We start from the raw sequence: 15,341 nt of genomic DNA, 5'->3' as shown, positions 1-15,341 counted from the left end.
GGGGCCGGGCCGCTGAAGGGAGTGGGCCGGGCTGGGCCGGGCCGGGCCGCGCGGTGTCAGATGGCGGCGGGACTTTCTCAATAGGACGCGAGGGCGCGGGAGGTGCCAAGCGTAGGTGAGGTGGCTTCTCTGGGAGTGCCTCTTGGGGTCCCCTCCTTCCCCTCCGCCACTCCCTAGCCGGCCCAGAGGATGTGGAGGGCGCCCACTGGATCGGCCCCGCCGACCGCACCCCCTTTTTAGACTGGGGTGGCGGCTTGCCGTGAGTCGCGTCACCCCCTTCGGGCTGCGGCCTGGGAACCGCCCAGCACTGCCGCTCCCACCTCGCATGAGGAGCCCTGCGGCCGTCCCCGCCGTGGTGCTGCGAGTCCCCTGGTAGCGGGCAGAGGCGGGGTGCCCGGTAGCCCGCTGCCCCTGCTCTCCCAGGCCGCCGCGGGGCTCGGTGTGGTGGAGTCCGCTGCGGCCGTGCTGTCCCGTGAGGAGAGGAGCGGAGTCAGTGGGCAGCTGCCTCCTGAGGTGGGAGTCGCTTGGGCGGGTTCGGTCCCAGTACCTGAGGGCAAGATGGGCAGAGCCCGTCTGGGCTTTCCTGTAGACCTCTAACGCGCTGCTCCGTAAGCGGCAGTCATCGGCAAAAGTTGGTGTGCATGGCCAATAAGTACATCTAACTTCTTAGTTGATTTTGTAGTTTATCCTGTTCTCGGAAACAGTATTTCTGGAGCAGCAGTAGCTTGAGTTTGCAGTGTGCTATCCTGTCAGGTGAAGCTTTTTCGTGCACAGGAATACAGGGGGTGAAAGGTGTTCCTAAGCGGGGTGTGGGATGGGGGCTGGGGTGCGTGTGATCGCTTTATGTGTAGGGCGGGGTAGGGTTTCTTAAACTGCTCGATTTGGAATATTCTGTTAACAATCCAAAGACTCGTGATAAATTCAGTGTAAAATTACCTGGGTCAGGGGAGATTACTATCTACATTGTAATCAAGCTAAGAAAGAAAAGCAGCAGCAGTCCAAGAGCTGAGAATTAGTTACATGTAATAATCAGAAAATAACCTGTCAGCATGTGAGGTGGGAGAGAAGTATAGAGTGGCCTATGGAACATTTCTCTCTGTTTTTGCGGTGTTTTCCTGAAACCTGGGAACTTTAATGAGTATTGGTAAGTTTTGAAAACAGGGTTTTGAAAGTTATTGTTGACCACTAGCTGGTTTTTTTACTGAGCAACTCTGCTCACACAATTAGAAAGGCTGGGGAAGATCAGTATCACAACCACGGTGAAATAAGCGTTTTCCTTTCTCATTCAAACCACTTGCATCTGTTTTCCTAAGCTGAAAAGCTACCTTTACCATTGTTTGAGTATTGTATCGTTCTTTGTACGTGTTATTTCCATTCATCTATTAAAACTGCTTCATTTCCATCTTTTCTTCATCCTTTCTGCATCTCTTTTTTGCAATAGTGGCAAGCCAAATATCTTTATTTTGTCTTGGTTATCAGTATTCCCATAAAATCTTCCTTTGTAGTGGTGAAATCTTGCATGGTTATAAATGATCAGAGGCAACTAAATCTATCCACAAGCTTCGATTCAACAAATAACGAAACTATTTTTGCTATGTAAAATGGGCTTTGGCATAAGTATTTGACTAATGTAATATGCTTCTTTCGTTCAACATGTCTGATTCTTTCTGTGAAAGCAAATTTCATTGACCTGGCAGTTGTAGTTAGAACAGATCAGGGCTCCAGAAGCTGACTGTAGTAATGCTCTTTATTAGAGAACTTTTTGCAAAAACTTTCTCTTTTCTGCAAAGCTGAAGTAACAAGTTCTGTGTGAGAGTATGAAGAAGCTGTTTCAACATCTATGAGTGGGATCTGTAAAAGTTCAGAAATCAGCCTTTCTAGCAAGGTTCAAGCTCTTCACAAAGATAAATGTCTTTATGTATTTGTGTGTTTGACAAGGCTTGATTTAGAAAGAACAGTGGAAGTTAATGAATGTGAAGGTTATCTGTTCTGTGGTTGTGCAGGAGAGACCTGTAACACCATATGACAATTTGTAGCAGTGGTTGCCCGTTTTTAAAAAATACTTCCTTTCTATCTTGAAGGAAAGGCAATGATATTTAGCAGAAAGTTATTTCTAAACTTTTAAGACTGTTCCCACACTTCCTTTAAAGGATGAGTTCATTTTGCAACTGACATTCCAGCTTCTAAAGAGTTGAAAGATGCCCCATGATAGTGTAGTGTTTGGGGTTAAAACTCCAAAATTTTAGGAGATGTCATTACATGTGCTGAAAAGGCACATTTCTGCTGGTGAGATATTGGGGTAAAAGTAAATTCTGTGAGCAAAGAATCTGTCAAGGGAAAGGTACTTCACTTTAAGATTGTTAATTCTAAATCACTGGAAATGTTTTGCTTAATTAACTGTATAATTACTAGGAAGGAAAGCTCACATGGGGACATCAGCCAAGTAATTACTGTTCCAAAACTGTAACAATTTTTCTCTAAGACTATAAATCTCATTCATGAACAACCTAAAGGGCAGGTCTTTACTGTGCTGCTGTTCTTGATGAACTGTGCCAGCATGGGTCCTTTCCATAGGGTGCAGCCTCCAGGAACAAACTGCTTCAGTGTAGGTCCCCTGTGGGGAGCTGCCCTAAAACATTCTCCTGCACGGGTCCTCACCATTGGCCACAGCTTCCTCCTGGAGCGTGAGCTACAGCTTCCTTCAGCCTACTCTGACATGGAATCTTCCTTGGGCTGCAGGGGAATCTCTGGCACATGGACCCTCTCCTCCTCTTCTTTGTTGTCTGATATTGGTGTTTGCAATGCCGTTTCACATATACTGTCTCCCAGCTGCTTTGCAGTTCTTTTTACCCTTTCTTAAATATATTATTGGAAAGGCATCACCAGCATTGCTGACAGGCTCACCTACAGCTCTAGACAGAAGTAGGTTTGTCTTTGGAGCCAGTTGGTACTGTCTTTGACCTGGAACAGCTTCTGGTGTTTTCTCAAAGAAGCCAGCCCTGCAACCCACAGGTACCTCCTCCTCCTACATAAAGCCAATACAAACAGTTACCTGGCAAAGAAGACTCACAGCTTCTGTTCATTCTTCTTTTTTTCATGTCCCAGTAGAGCAAAACTCAAATATGAGTTGTTTGATTTAGAACTGCAGCTCCTGTAATTTTTGTGGAGGAACGAAGCGTTGAGTACTTCCTTGTAATGCTTTTGGAACACTGTATAAAATATTTGAAATGTTCCTTCAAACAGAAAGAACATAGCACGTTCACAGTTTTCATTTTGCATAGGTTGTGGCTCTGCATCTGACAGTCTGGCAAGTTGACGGTCTGAAAGTAACAAACAGAAGCTATTTTGGTCTTTCTGGAGTTTCTTGTCATGTCATCACTTCCTGACAGATATTGGGGAGCATCTTACCCCACTGCCTATAATGGAAGAGATGGGGACAAGAACATAGAGCTAGTGGTGAGGACACATTGGGCTGGAGAGTCTAGATGGGACAAAAAGGTGCAGGGTTCTGGTGTGGGGGGAGGAAGCTAGAACAGGTGTGGCTGTTCCTGTGTTGGAATGCTCTGGCAAAGTTTGTGGTAGAATCCTGGGGGAGTCTGGGGGGAGAGTGAGTGGGCTGCAGGCTCCTGAGTGGGGTGCATAAAGTCAGCTGCTTTTGAAGCAGATTGAGCAAATCCAGGTTGAGCAACTCAGAGTGATTCAGTTTGGGTCCCCTTTTCTTTCTAAACTCCTTCTCACAGAGCAGCCTAGGTGTGACTGGATCCAGTCTTGTCACAGACCTGGCCCTTCTGGGGAGAGTGATTAAAATATTATTGTCTGAGGACATGCTTGATCATCAGATACCCCTTGATTGGATTAAGGTGAAAAAACACTCAAGGTATGTATTTGAGTATTAGCTTTGATTAGAATTATAGAAGGAATAACTCAAAGAAGTTAATATTTTGATTAATTTAAATGCTCAGATTGCACAATCATGAAGGCTCATACATTGATTATGAAAGTCACAATACATCTGTGTTCAAGCCGCACAACCTGGAAAAAAATGTGGTAGGCCTTGTGTTACTTAGTGATTTTGGGAAGGAAAAGGGAGGGTGAGAAAGAGAGAATAGCAGGAAAAAAGAGAGATAACAGAAAGTCACCAGGGGGTGTGTTGGTGTCAGTGAAGCTCCCAAAGCCCACTTTCACAGAATCACAGAATGTCAGGGGTTGAAATGAACCCCTGATGATCATCAAGTCCAAGTGTTCTGTCAGAGCAGGACCCAGACTAGGACAGGTTGCTCAGAAATGCATCGAGTTGTATCTTGAAGGTCTCCAGAGAAGGAGACTACATAAGCTCTCTGGAGAGCCTGTTCCAGGGCTCTAAGGCCCTTACAGTGAATAAATTCTTCCTCATGTTGTGGTGGAACTTCTGTGCATGTCAGAAGCTTCTGTGTCTTAACATCCTTTCTATATTTTTATACCTCCTGCCTGTGCTGTCTCCTTTAATCTTTCTAATCACCTGTCAGATATGAGAAAATGCTGGTTTTGAGTATGGGCATTTTTGGTAGTTTCACATGTAAATATGAAGTGCTACCAATTTTTTTTTTAAATCATCTGTAGAAGGGTGTTACACATCCATGAAGAGCACTTAGGATGATGTTGGAAGCTTTTGTCATCTTACTGAGTCTACTTGAAAAATTGCTATTAAAATAATTTTTGTTTTCACGACATAATTTGAATTGGAGGAAACTGGTCATGTGTGCAGTTTCAACATTCCTACAACACTAATAAATGAAACTTTAAAAGTATCAATATGGGGAGACAATACAGAGGAGTGGACTGTTTTGTGGTTTTAATGTTATTTTACATGTACTGAATAACATAACATATGATAACCACTTGATGCTTCTCATACAGTTGCCTATTTGTTAAATTTCCCGATTCAAATGTCACAAAGTGTTTCGTAGCTGCTTTGTGATAATGGCAGTCCAGAAGTTTCCCTGAGTGATACATGGTTTAGAAATGTTTTCACTTGCATCTGACTTATCAGGGGAAAACTGGGATGAGAGAATGCAGAATCAGCAGATTTACTGTTTTCTTCAACCATTTTTTTCTCCCCACACCCCCCCTTTATTTTTGTGGGCTAAGACATGTCATGTGTTAGTCATGAATAGGAATTTTTAGGATAAGTGGAATGAAAAGGCTGTATGTGTTGTTAGAAATTGTTTTAAGAAACAACACTTAGTTAAATTGTGTTTTTCAAAACTAGTGGGGATTTTTTTTGTCTGTAAGCTGCAAAGGCTTGTGTAACAGCTGAGGTTTGAAGGGAACATGGTCTACATAGTTTTACATGGGAAGGTCATTGCAACTTAGGAGGTCGTTGCCTGGATATTTTTGATGCTATCTCTTTGGAAATAGGTCAGGCAATATTCCAGCACAAAGCTTTGGGGATTTTTTTCTTGTTTACATTGTAATTTTCCATGGTTGAGGCAGGCATGTGATTTCGAATCTTCACTGTTGGATGAGGCTTATGCACCAAGTATGGAGGATCTAACATAGACCATCTCTCTCCCTGTATTGCTGCTGCTGCTCCTCATTTTGTAATATGAAATGGGAAGACTCTTCCCTGCTCCAGGGGCAGCAAGATGGAGTTGTGCATAGGGCCCTGTGTGTTAAAAGCTTCTCCCATGGGCATTCCTTCAGGGGCAGGAAGACAGCTCTGTCATCTTCCTCTGTCATTTATTATTCTCGTTGGTGTACAAGGAGAACCCTGGTCTTACCCAAATGTGGTCTTACTTCATTTTTGAATTATAATGGGAGTTGTTCACTGTAGCTGCAGATACTCCTGTTTGTTTTTCCATGTCTCTTTTGTTGGACTCCTTTTATTTCACATACCACATCAGGGAAGGAAATTAATCAATTTGTATAGTAACCAAAACATTTGGAGGAAAATATTTTTAATTCCCACCTCTGAAAACATTTATTCTAAAAAGTATATGATTTACTCATTTTATCCTTACTCAAATTTGTGCTAATGACAGCATCTACTATCTGGGAGATTAGCTGGTAACCATCAGCAGTCAGAATACCAAGTTATTTGCAATTCGGTGATTCCCAGCATGTGGTGGCAATCTAGCAATTCATCCAGCTTTAGATGGGTGAACAATATAATTAACCTTGCTGAAAATAATTCAAGTCCACACAGACTATGTGACTGTTCAAAGTCTGTTTTCTGCAAGTGCAGCTGCCCATTAGCTTTCTACCCATAACATCAATACTCTTCAGATTCTCAAGTGAAGAAGGTAGAAAAGCACCTGAGTTCCATGTAAGTCTGCTAGGGAATTAAGCCTTTGAGGTTGTATCCTTGAGTTATTTTAAGACAATTATGGTTTCCCTTCAGTCTTTAGGTTAGGCACCACGTAGTGCCAGAGATCCTCATGAAATAAGTAATCGATAACTGCACACGGTGTTGACAGCTTCAGTTGTCACAAGGTACACTACAGGAATAGTTAGAAAAAAAGCCTAAAAAACTTATTTTCATTGCTTCCTGCTTACATCCTTTAAGTGGTACTTTTCCTACTTCATAAGAAGGCCTTAGGTTTTCAAAAGCTGAAGGGAGGAAAAGGAACTGTTAGACTTCATTTTCTGGCTTTAATAGGTTTTTTGGGGTCTTTTTTTCTAACACCATTTCAAAGTTACGTATTAGTTGCCAGTATATGTTGGCAATAATCTCTGACTTTCTGAAGCTTGCTAGAAGAGGATTTGGAAAGCTTGCTTTCATCACCCTTTCATGGTTTAGCTCAATACCTCATTTCCACTTCATTCATTTTGTTCTTGTTTCTTGAAGAACAAATGGCTGCATTACATATAATGAGAGAAAGTAATTTTTAGCAGTATTGAAGGAGAGTGATACCTAACAAATGCATTTAAGAAATCAATTCAGAAAACATTGAAGAAATTAATCTTTCTTATCCTCTGCTGTCACTCCACGGTTTGTATGTGTCTGTTGGTCCAACACCTGTGTCACAAACATGCGTATTGTTTACCCATGCTTAACCTATTGATCTCTGACATGACATTCTTTCTGGGTGACTTTTGCTCTGTTTACCACCCTCTTTCACAAGAAGCTGAATGGTTGATCACCACTGGGAATTTACTGTTATTTCACTTCATTTGAAGAATAGCCAAAGTAATTTTGAGAGATATTTAAAGACAAAATCAGTTCTCTTGAGACATCATTGTCTCTTACTTAGTATTTATCTGACTAATAAGCAACCTAAATAATTTGATCAGGTGAGCTTCTAAACAATTAACTTCTTATTTTTTAAAGTAGTTATATGTGGATTATAATAAAGGGTATAAAGTCATGCGCAAATTACAGCAAGAAGACTTACCTGTTTAAAGAAGATAGATCTGACCCTCTTTTTCTCTTTACAAGTTACTTGGTCACGATTTTATTTTCACATGTCTGGTGCATTAGTGTTTAGTACTTTTTACATAAGACAGTGCACCCCATTATATATATTAATTTTTCATTGTAAAAATAAAGCAAAGCTTTGTCAAAAATAAGTAGGGAAACATCAAGCTGGCACATACTTTCTGTTTTTATTTTGGTGATTCAGTCAGTTTTTGAAATCATGGGATTCTATTTAAGAGTAGTCCTAATGAAGGCTTTATAGTTTTCATTATGCTTTTGGTCTGTGTGCTGTTTCATCAGAAGACTTTTGGGGAAAAATAGTGAATGACAGGGGTGGCAAGTAAAATGCTGTGGATATTTGAGACGATTTTTTTTGTTTTATTTTTTCCTAAAGAATATATGTTCTGTACTTTTAAGTTAGGAAAAAAATAATTTGACAGTTTTTTACTTTTGTGAATTATATGATCTGGTTTTAAAATGTCTGTTTGAAAATATCTTAAAATTATTCCCCCTGCTCTACACAGAGTGTGTGTATACAGCGTGTGTGTGGTGTGCATGGGCTTTTTTCTTATGCTTTGCTTGGAGGTATGTAAATGTTCACATTCTTTTTCTAAATAAGGGTTTATTTTTGTCTGCCTTTATCAAGTGTTTTTGGTGGGTTTTTTGTTTTCTTTTGGGTTTTTTTGTGTGTGTTTTTTTTGTGGGTTTTTTTTGTGTTTATTAACTGTTTGGATATTTCTTTTAGGTTAAGAATTTGTATTATCTCAGGAAGCAGTAGCCTATCATGGAGCAGCAACTCCAGCCAATAATGAGCAGATGATACCAGTTAAACTGTGTCTGACAAACATCATCACAGTGGCAACTCTGCACATGCAGTATCAAAGAGCAGGAGACTTTTGTGTTCCTGAGCCAGTGGGAAACATGCCCAGTATCACAGCTGCCAAAGTGGCTGCAGTTTCTACCTAGATCTCTCAGGATCTTGTAACCATGTCTGTTAGTGCAACAGAGAATGATCCTCCTAGATTCTTTGTGGGTGGAGAAGATGGAGAAGAATTACTGGATTCAGCTAGACCATCAGATTATGAACACTTCTATGACCCTGGGGAAGAAGAGGAAGAAGAATATGACTCTGTATGTACTATAGGGGCATGTGTGTACTATTCTGTATGTTCTCTAGCATTATTTTTCTGTTAAATGCCATTAGCCAACAGAAATCTAATGCTGAAGTGGTGTTCTGAATTGAGACGTTGTTCAGATTTGGATAATGATTTGCCAGTTATGTTTGGAAATGCAGCATGCTTCAAAAGAAGTCTGTTGGAACTTCAAAGTAGATGCTCTTGACCTTATTGCAGAGTTTCCGGGCAGATGATGCTGATGTACCAGCTTTTCAGACTTGACTTGGGTTCTGGGAATAAACTTCATGGCATAAGCTTTCATTTTATTTACTTGGTTAATTAGTAGCAAAAGATGGGAGTTAACTGCTGCAGTTAACTTTTAATTTGGACAAACTCAACATTTTTTTTGTTGTCTCACTTGTTTTCATTAGAATCTGACATTTTCAGTTCTTCCTTGTCTTGGTGTAAAGAAGTGCATGCTAAATTAATAAATAAACTAAATAAACTAATAAATTAACAAATAAACTAATTTATAGCTTAGTTTATTATCCTTGAAGACAGTTCTTAATTGTGTTAGCACTGTGGTTACCAGGTTTTTTTTAAGGCAAACTGTTGATTTTGTTAGACATGAGTAATTTTTTCAATGACATGAGTCATGTTACATAATTTTTTTTTACCATTATTGTGCTGTTCTTTTCAGTGTGCAGGATAGTTTGACTTTAGGGAGCAGTCAAACTAAATTTTCACTTATTACAACTATACCTGAAGAAGCTTAAGTGCAAGGAAGTGTGAATAAGATGTATCACGATGGTTAAAAGTAACTTGGAAATACAGAAAAATAGTGCAAGATTAGCAGCTCAGCTCAATTCAGTCATTTTACTTAGCAAGAGAAAGTAATTGGCCACGGTTTAAAATAAGAGTAAATTGAAATAAAGCTTTGTTCTGCGGGGAATTTGGATTAGTTTCTTTTTAGACAGAGGAGTAAGTTTTCTGTGACACTTATGAATACTGCTAGGGGAAAGAATTTTTAGAAGAAAACTTTAGAAAAACTTTTTAGAAGTTTGTAGCATGAAAGAAAATGTAGACTATAAAGAAGAAAAAGAAAACTGTCTATGTACAAAATAGCTCAGAAATTGAGAATAGTATTTTCTGGTTTACGAGTTTTTATATAATTAGATGAGAAGCCCTGTGGCTACTAAGTAGATGTAGAAAAAATAAGTATCTTAAAAATTAATTGCTTGTTAATTTCAAAATAAGCTGTAAGTATGATTTCATTTAGATTTGACATTTCTGACTTAGATTTTCATCCTGTGTATTGTCCTGATATGATACTCACAAAAAGTAGTGTGGAGCTACTGAACAGGTATTTTTTTGAGGTATTTTTCATAAAAATGCAGTTTGGTGTGCTGTTGTGCTGCATTTTGTTACTTGCTAGCAATTTACCTGACTAAAACCTAAATTTAAAGTAGTCCATTGATTTTAACATCATATCTGCTCTAATGTTGTGTAGCTAAAACCTTGTTGTGTTCTGAAAATAATAGTTGAAAAATAGTTGCTTTCTTCTCCTCCCCTTTAGCCACCAGAAAGACAAATTGCAGTTGGGATTTGTTCAATGGCTAAGAAATCTAAGTCCAAACCAATGAAGGAGATTCTTGAGCGCCTCTCCATGTTTAAGTACATAACTGTGGTAATATTTGAAGAGGATGTTATTTTGAATGAGCCAGTAGAAAACTGGCCATTATGTGACTGTCTCATTTCTTTTCATTCTAAAGGTAAATCTTCTAATAGTACCATAAATATTTTTGACATATGCATACTTCAGCCTGTTTGAACACAATTAACTTTTAAAACCCAGCCTTTTAAAATAAGGCTTTTTACTACTTTTTTAAAACAGTTTTTTTACTAAAAACAGTATTCCGCTTTAATTGCTTGAGAAAGCCCTGTCTGGCAGTATGTAAAATAACTATTTCATTGGTAAATATTTGTGGAGTCAGTGGAAGTGGTGAACTAATCCTTGCTCCAGTACTGTGAAAGCATGCTGCTTTCTCAGTGGGAGTGTTGGGTCTCTGGCTACTTCTTTCAAATATCTCTGCTATTTGAAAAATCTAGGATTTTTCATGGAGCTGGGCCATGAACCAAGATGAGTAGACTGAAGTTTAGTTTTTTTGCCAGAGGCAATGAAAGTCTTAGTTCTGGTTCCATGGAAATGGAGGGCATATGGAATGAGGAGGAGGGAACTGGAGACAGACAGCCTAAAATTAGGTTTAGTTTCATGGTTGTCTTAAGCTAATATGAAGTGTCTCTGTAGTTGAGGAAGAATCTTAAATCATCTCTCTGGTTGTACCCTAAAGCTTGAATATGAAGGTTTCAAACTATTTACTGGTGTTGTGTCTTGTAGTTTTAATTCATTTGCCTTTATAAATATTTTAGGTTTTCCACTGGACAAAGCAGTTGCCTATGCAAAACTCAGGAATCCATTCATAATAAATGACTTGAATATGCAGTATCACATACAAGACAGGTAAGTAGCACTAATTACCTGTAAAGAGCAAACTACTTAAGTCAGAGACTGTCAGAATCTTTTGGTATTACTTAGCAATATATGTATTGTACAATAATCTAAATAAAATTACAGTTAATTTTGTATTTTATTATTATTGTATTATTATTGTATTTTATTTATATTTTATCTATATTTATTTTATTAATGTATGCATAGTTTTCTGGAATTATGTACCTTTAGGTTTGTTTTTTCTTTTAGTACTTTACTACATCTGGAGATTTACAAAGGTAAAAATTCAGTTATAGACTTGTCTAATGGTTAGCAAATAAAACGTTTAAACTCTGAAAATGTATACAGTATTTGTATGTATAGCAACTGCACAAAATCCTGTAGCTGGAGAATTAATATGACTTACTAAAGGCCTTTTTTTCTGTTAAGTGGAATACTTTGCACAAGTTTTTTGTATGCGGAGATTGTGTGGCTACTCAAAGACAGTTTTCTTTTGAGGCAGCAATCATGCATAGGCAAATATTAACAAAACACTGAGCAAAATATATAAACATCGGAGCCTTATGAACAGTGAGTGGACCTGATATTTTGATGTCTTCAGCTGCTGTCCTGTATAAACTTCTTCAAGACTGCATGTTAATAGTCTCCTCTAACAAGAGAATTGTTCTATGTAAATTGCTGTTACCGTGCTGGAGTGGAGAAGACAGCAGTATATTACATTTTTATTAATACTGATGGGATCACTGCAAAGGTGCAGCTGTGTCATTGACCTTTAAAGCATTATATTAATAGAGTATAATATATTTAATCTTACCTTGTGTGATTTCTTTTAAAAAGGTTTTTTTTTTTTTCTTCCTTATGCATGAGCTATGAAATACAATATTGCAATTTTTTTCTTCTAGGAGAGAAGTATATGGTATTCTTAAAGCTGAAGGCATTTTACTTCCTCGATATGCAGTTCTGAACCGTGATCCAAACAATCCCCAAGGTAAAAATTGATGATTAGATTCTTATCAACCATTGACATCTCTTTGTTTTCACTGCAGAGCAATACCTAGCTAGAGGAAAGGTAAATTTCACTTACCAGAGAATTAATTTTCACTTACCAGAGAATTAATTCATTGGTGCAGATTTCTCCTCCAGTATTTAAAGTTTTCATAGAATCGTGGAGTCCTAGAATGGTTAGGGTTGGAAGGGAACTTAAAATCATCAAGATCCAACCCTCTGCACGGGCAGGGACATCTCCCACTAGACCAGATTGCACAAAGCTTCATCCAACATGTGTCACTGTTTAACACTGGCCCGGCAATTAAACCGAGTAACAGACGCTCTCTATTAATCTCTCCTCCCTGATAGAGAAAGGAGAGAGAATAAGGGAGAGAGACTTATGGGTTGGAAACTAAACTACACAATTTTAATGAAACAGTAATGATAAATAGGAAAAATTACTAAATATCTACAAATATACAGGAAAATGGATACCACATTCCTCCCCCCTCTCCCCCCAGTAACTCTCACGTCACCACTGAGGCTGCAGGGCAGCCCTGGGAAAGTCCAGGCTGGACTCCTGGAGTTGGCAGCAGTTGGGAACTGGAGGCAGGAACACACAGATATGGGCTGGCATGGATCAGGACCACAGGCAGGTGAACAGATAGAATCCTTCCAGGATGCCGGGTGAAGGAAGGGAAGCAGGAAAGGCAGGAAGGGCAGGCAGTTGGAAGCTGGAAGCAGGAAATCTGGCTTGGCCCTTGTGATGCCTCAAATTTATACTGAGTATGATGTATATGGGATGGAATACTCTGGTCAATTCTGGCATCCATCTTGTCTGTTCCTCCCCAAAGCAGGGCTGCAGGGGGGACCTCTTTACTCCTTCTGGAGGGTAAAAGTTTTCCTCAGAGCTGAGCAGTGTCCTTGGCTCTGCATACCAGTCTCTAGCAGTAACTATAAACATGGAGTGTTATCAGTCCTAGAAGCACACACTGTCTGAGAAACTTGCTGTTAATTTCAGCAATTACTTACAAGACTTAGCTAGAAGCAAAAGTACAAAACAGAAAATCACTTTTATCCTGGCCCAAACGAGGACAACATGTCCTTAAACAATTCCAGGGATGAGGCATCAACAACTTCCCTAGGCATCCTATTCCAGTGTCTGACTGCCTTCATAGTGGAGAATTTTTTTCCAAATACCTAACCTAAATCTACTGTCTTTCTGCTTAGAACCATTACTTGTCCTGTCACTATCCACTTGGGTGAAAAGCTTTTCCTCAGCTATCCTGTAGGCCTCCTTCATGCACTGGAAGGCCTCTGTAAAGTCTCCCCTGAGTCTTCTCTTCAGGCTGAATAGCCCCAACTCTCTCAGCCTGTCTTTATAGCAGAGGTGCTCCAGCCCTATGATCGTCTTCATGACCCTTCTCTGGACCCTCTCCAACAGATCTGTGTCTTTCCTGTGCTAGAGGCTTCAAAGCTGTACTCAATATTCCAGATGCAATCTCAAAAGATCAGAGCAGAGCTCAGGGCTGCTCACTATTCATTCTCCCCCCCAAAGTGTATTCGTGCCTGGAGTTTTCTGACCCAGGTTCAGGGCCTTGCAACTAGCCATGTTGAACTTCATGAGGTTGGCATGGGCCCACCTATGCAGACTGTCAGGGTTCTTCTGGATGTCCTGCCTGCTAAGGTGTCAGCCACTCCATACAGCTTCATATTGTCAGCAAACTCACCAAGGATGTGCTCTATCCCACCATCTCCAACAAAGATGTGAAACAGCACTGTTCTCAATACTGACCCCTGAGGAACACTAATTGCCTCCACCTAAGACACTGAGCCATTGACCACAACTCTCTGGGTGTGGCCATCCGACCAATTACTTATTGGTAGTGTGGTCCATCTGTCAAATCCATGTCTTGTCAGTTTGGAGACCAGGATGTCATGTGGGAGAGTGTCAAATGCCTCGCACAAATCCAGGTAGATGATGCCAGTTGCTCTACCACTACCTCCCGTCTCTGTAGTTTTGTCATAGAAGGCCACCAGATTGGTCAAGCATGATTTGCCCTTACTGAAGCCACATTGGCTGTCACCAGTCACCTCCTTATTTTCTATGTGCCCCAGCAGATTTTCCAGGAGGATCTGTTCCATGATCCTGCTGGGCACAGAGGTGAGACTGGGTGGCCTGTAGTTCCTGGGTCTTCTTTTTTCCCCCTTTTTAAAAACGGGATATGTTACCTTTTATTCAATCAATTGAAACCTCACCAGACTGCTACGACCTCTCAGATATCTACAGAGGCTTATAAACTGCATCCACCAGCTCCCTCAGGACCCATGGATGGACCTCAGTAGGTCCCATAGGGTTGTGCATCTTCAGGTTCTTCAGATGGTCACAAACCTTTTCTTCTGCAGTGGGTGGTAATGTGTTCTCCCAGTCCCTACTTTCACCTGCTGTGGCCTTTACAATGAGGCTGGAGTGCTTGCTGGAGAAGACAGGTGCAGAGAAGTCACTGAGCACCTCAGCTTTCTCAGTATCCTGTTTGGTATCAGTATCTCACGTTTCCTTTAGGGAAGGACCTACATTTTCCTTGTTTATACTTACCCCATGCTGGCTGTAGTGGCAGTATGTGAAGAGAAGAACAGTTGAGCAATAGTTAAACATCAAGACTGTTTTGGTCACAAATTCAAAGCATAGCACCATACCAGCTGCTGTGAAGAAAACTAGATCCATCCCAGCCAAAGGCAGGACAAGTATGTATCTGAAAAGCGTGATTCTGAAAGCTTGGCTCACAGTCCTCCTAGAGACATCATAGAACAACTGGAATGTAAGGGCCTCCAAACTCAAACCGAGGCTCCAGAAGGACATTGCAATGGCAGATTAATATACACAAATTAATACATAAGAAAAAAATAAAGATAATTGAAATTTTACTGTAGTGTAGCTGTTAAGAGGCAAGTTATTTTAGGTTAAAACGTCTTCAGAATCTAGGGGGTGAAGGACTCATTTATGCTACAGAAGTCAAATAAATACTTCTGCATTCAGCCAACCAGTAGTGGTTCTCCAATCTCTAAATGTTCATTCCATTAATGTATTGTTACATCTCTGCGTTGTTTCATCAGAATGCAACTTAATTGAAGGAGAAGATCATGTGGAAGTAAATGGAGAAATTTTCCAAAAGCCTTTTGTAGAAAAGCCAGTTAGTGCTGAGGACCACAATGTTTACATTTATTATCCAACATCTGCTGGGGGTGGAAGCCAGAGACTCTTTCGAAAGGTGAGGATATTATACTAACACCATTGAAAAGTATAAGGTGTCAGAACAGAATTGCAAAATAA

The 15,341-nt window shown here is 40.0% G+C and overlaps 1 protein-coding gene across 3 annotated transcripts in view; it reads left to right on the top strand.

The window, feature by feature from the left end:
* The window catches only part of PPIP5K2 (diphosphoinositol pentakisphosphate kinase 2), a 54,966-nt gene continuing 39,625 nt past the window's right edge, over positions 1 to 15,341 (top strand). Inside the window, exons 1-6 of one of the 3 annotated variants that reach the window (XM_030467030.1) lie at positions 1 to 115; positions 8,142 to 8,527; positions 10,088 to 10,283; positions 10,942 to 11,032; positions 11,926 to 12,011; positions 15,125 to 15,279. In XM_030467030.1, the coding sequence (XP_030322890.1) occupies positions 8,384 to 8,527; positions 10,088 to 10,283; positions 10,942 to 11,032; positions 11,926 to 12,011; positions 15,125 to 15,279 (672 nt within the window). In that variant the 5' untranslated portion in view covers positions 1 to 115; positions 8,142 to 8,383. Of the gene's footprint in view, positions 116 to 145; positions 514 to 8,141; positions 8,528 to 10,087; positions 10,284 to 10,941; positions 11,033 to 11,925; positions 12,012 to 15,124; positions 15,280 to 15,341 lie in introns of those variants that run through there. The other 2 variants (XM_030467029.1, XM_030467028.1) reach the window with 2 other exon arrangements.

The sequence above is a fragment of the Calypte anna genome, chromosome Z (assembly GCF_003957555.1).
Source record: "Calypte anna isolate BGI_N300 chromosome Z, bCalAnn1_v1.p, whole genome shotgun sequence".
In the NCBI taxonomy this organism is placed as follows: Eukaryota; Metazoa; Chordata; class Aves; order Apodiformes; family Trochilidae; genus Calypte; species Calypte anna.
Note: the sequence above shows the minus strand (reverse complement) of the source record. Positions and strands in the feature narration are given on the sequence as shown.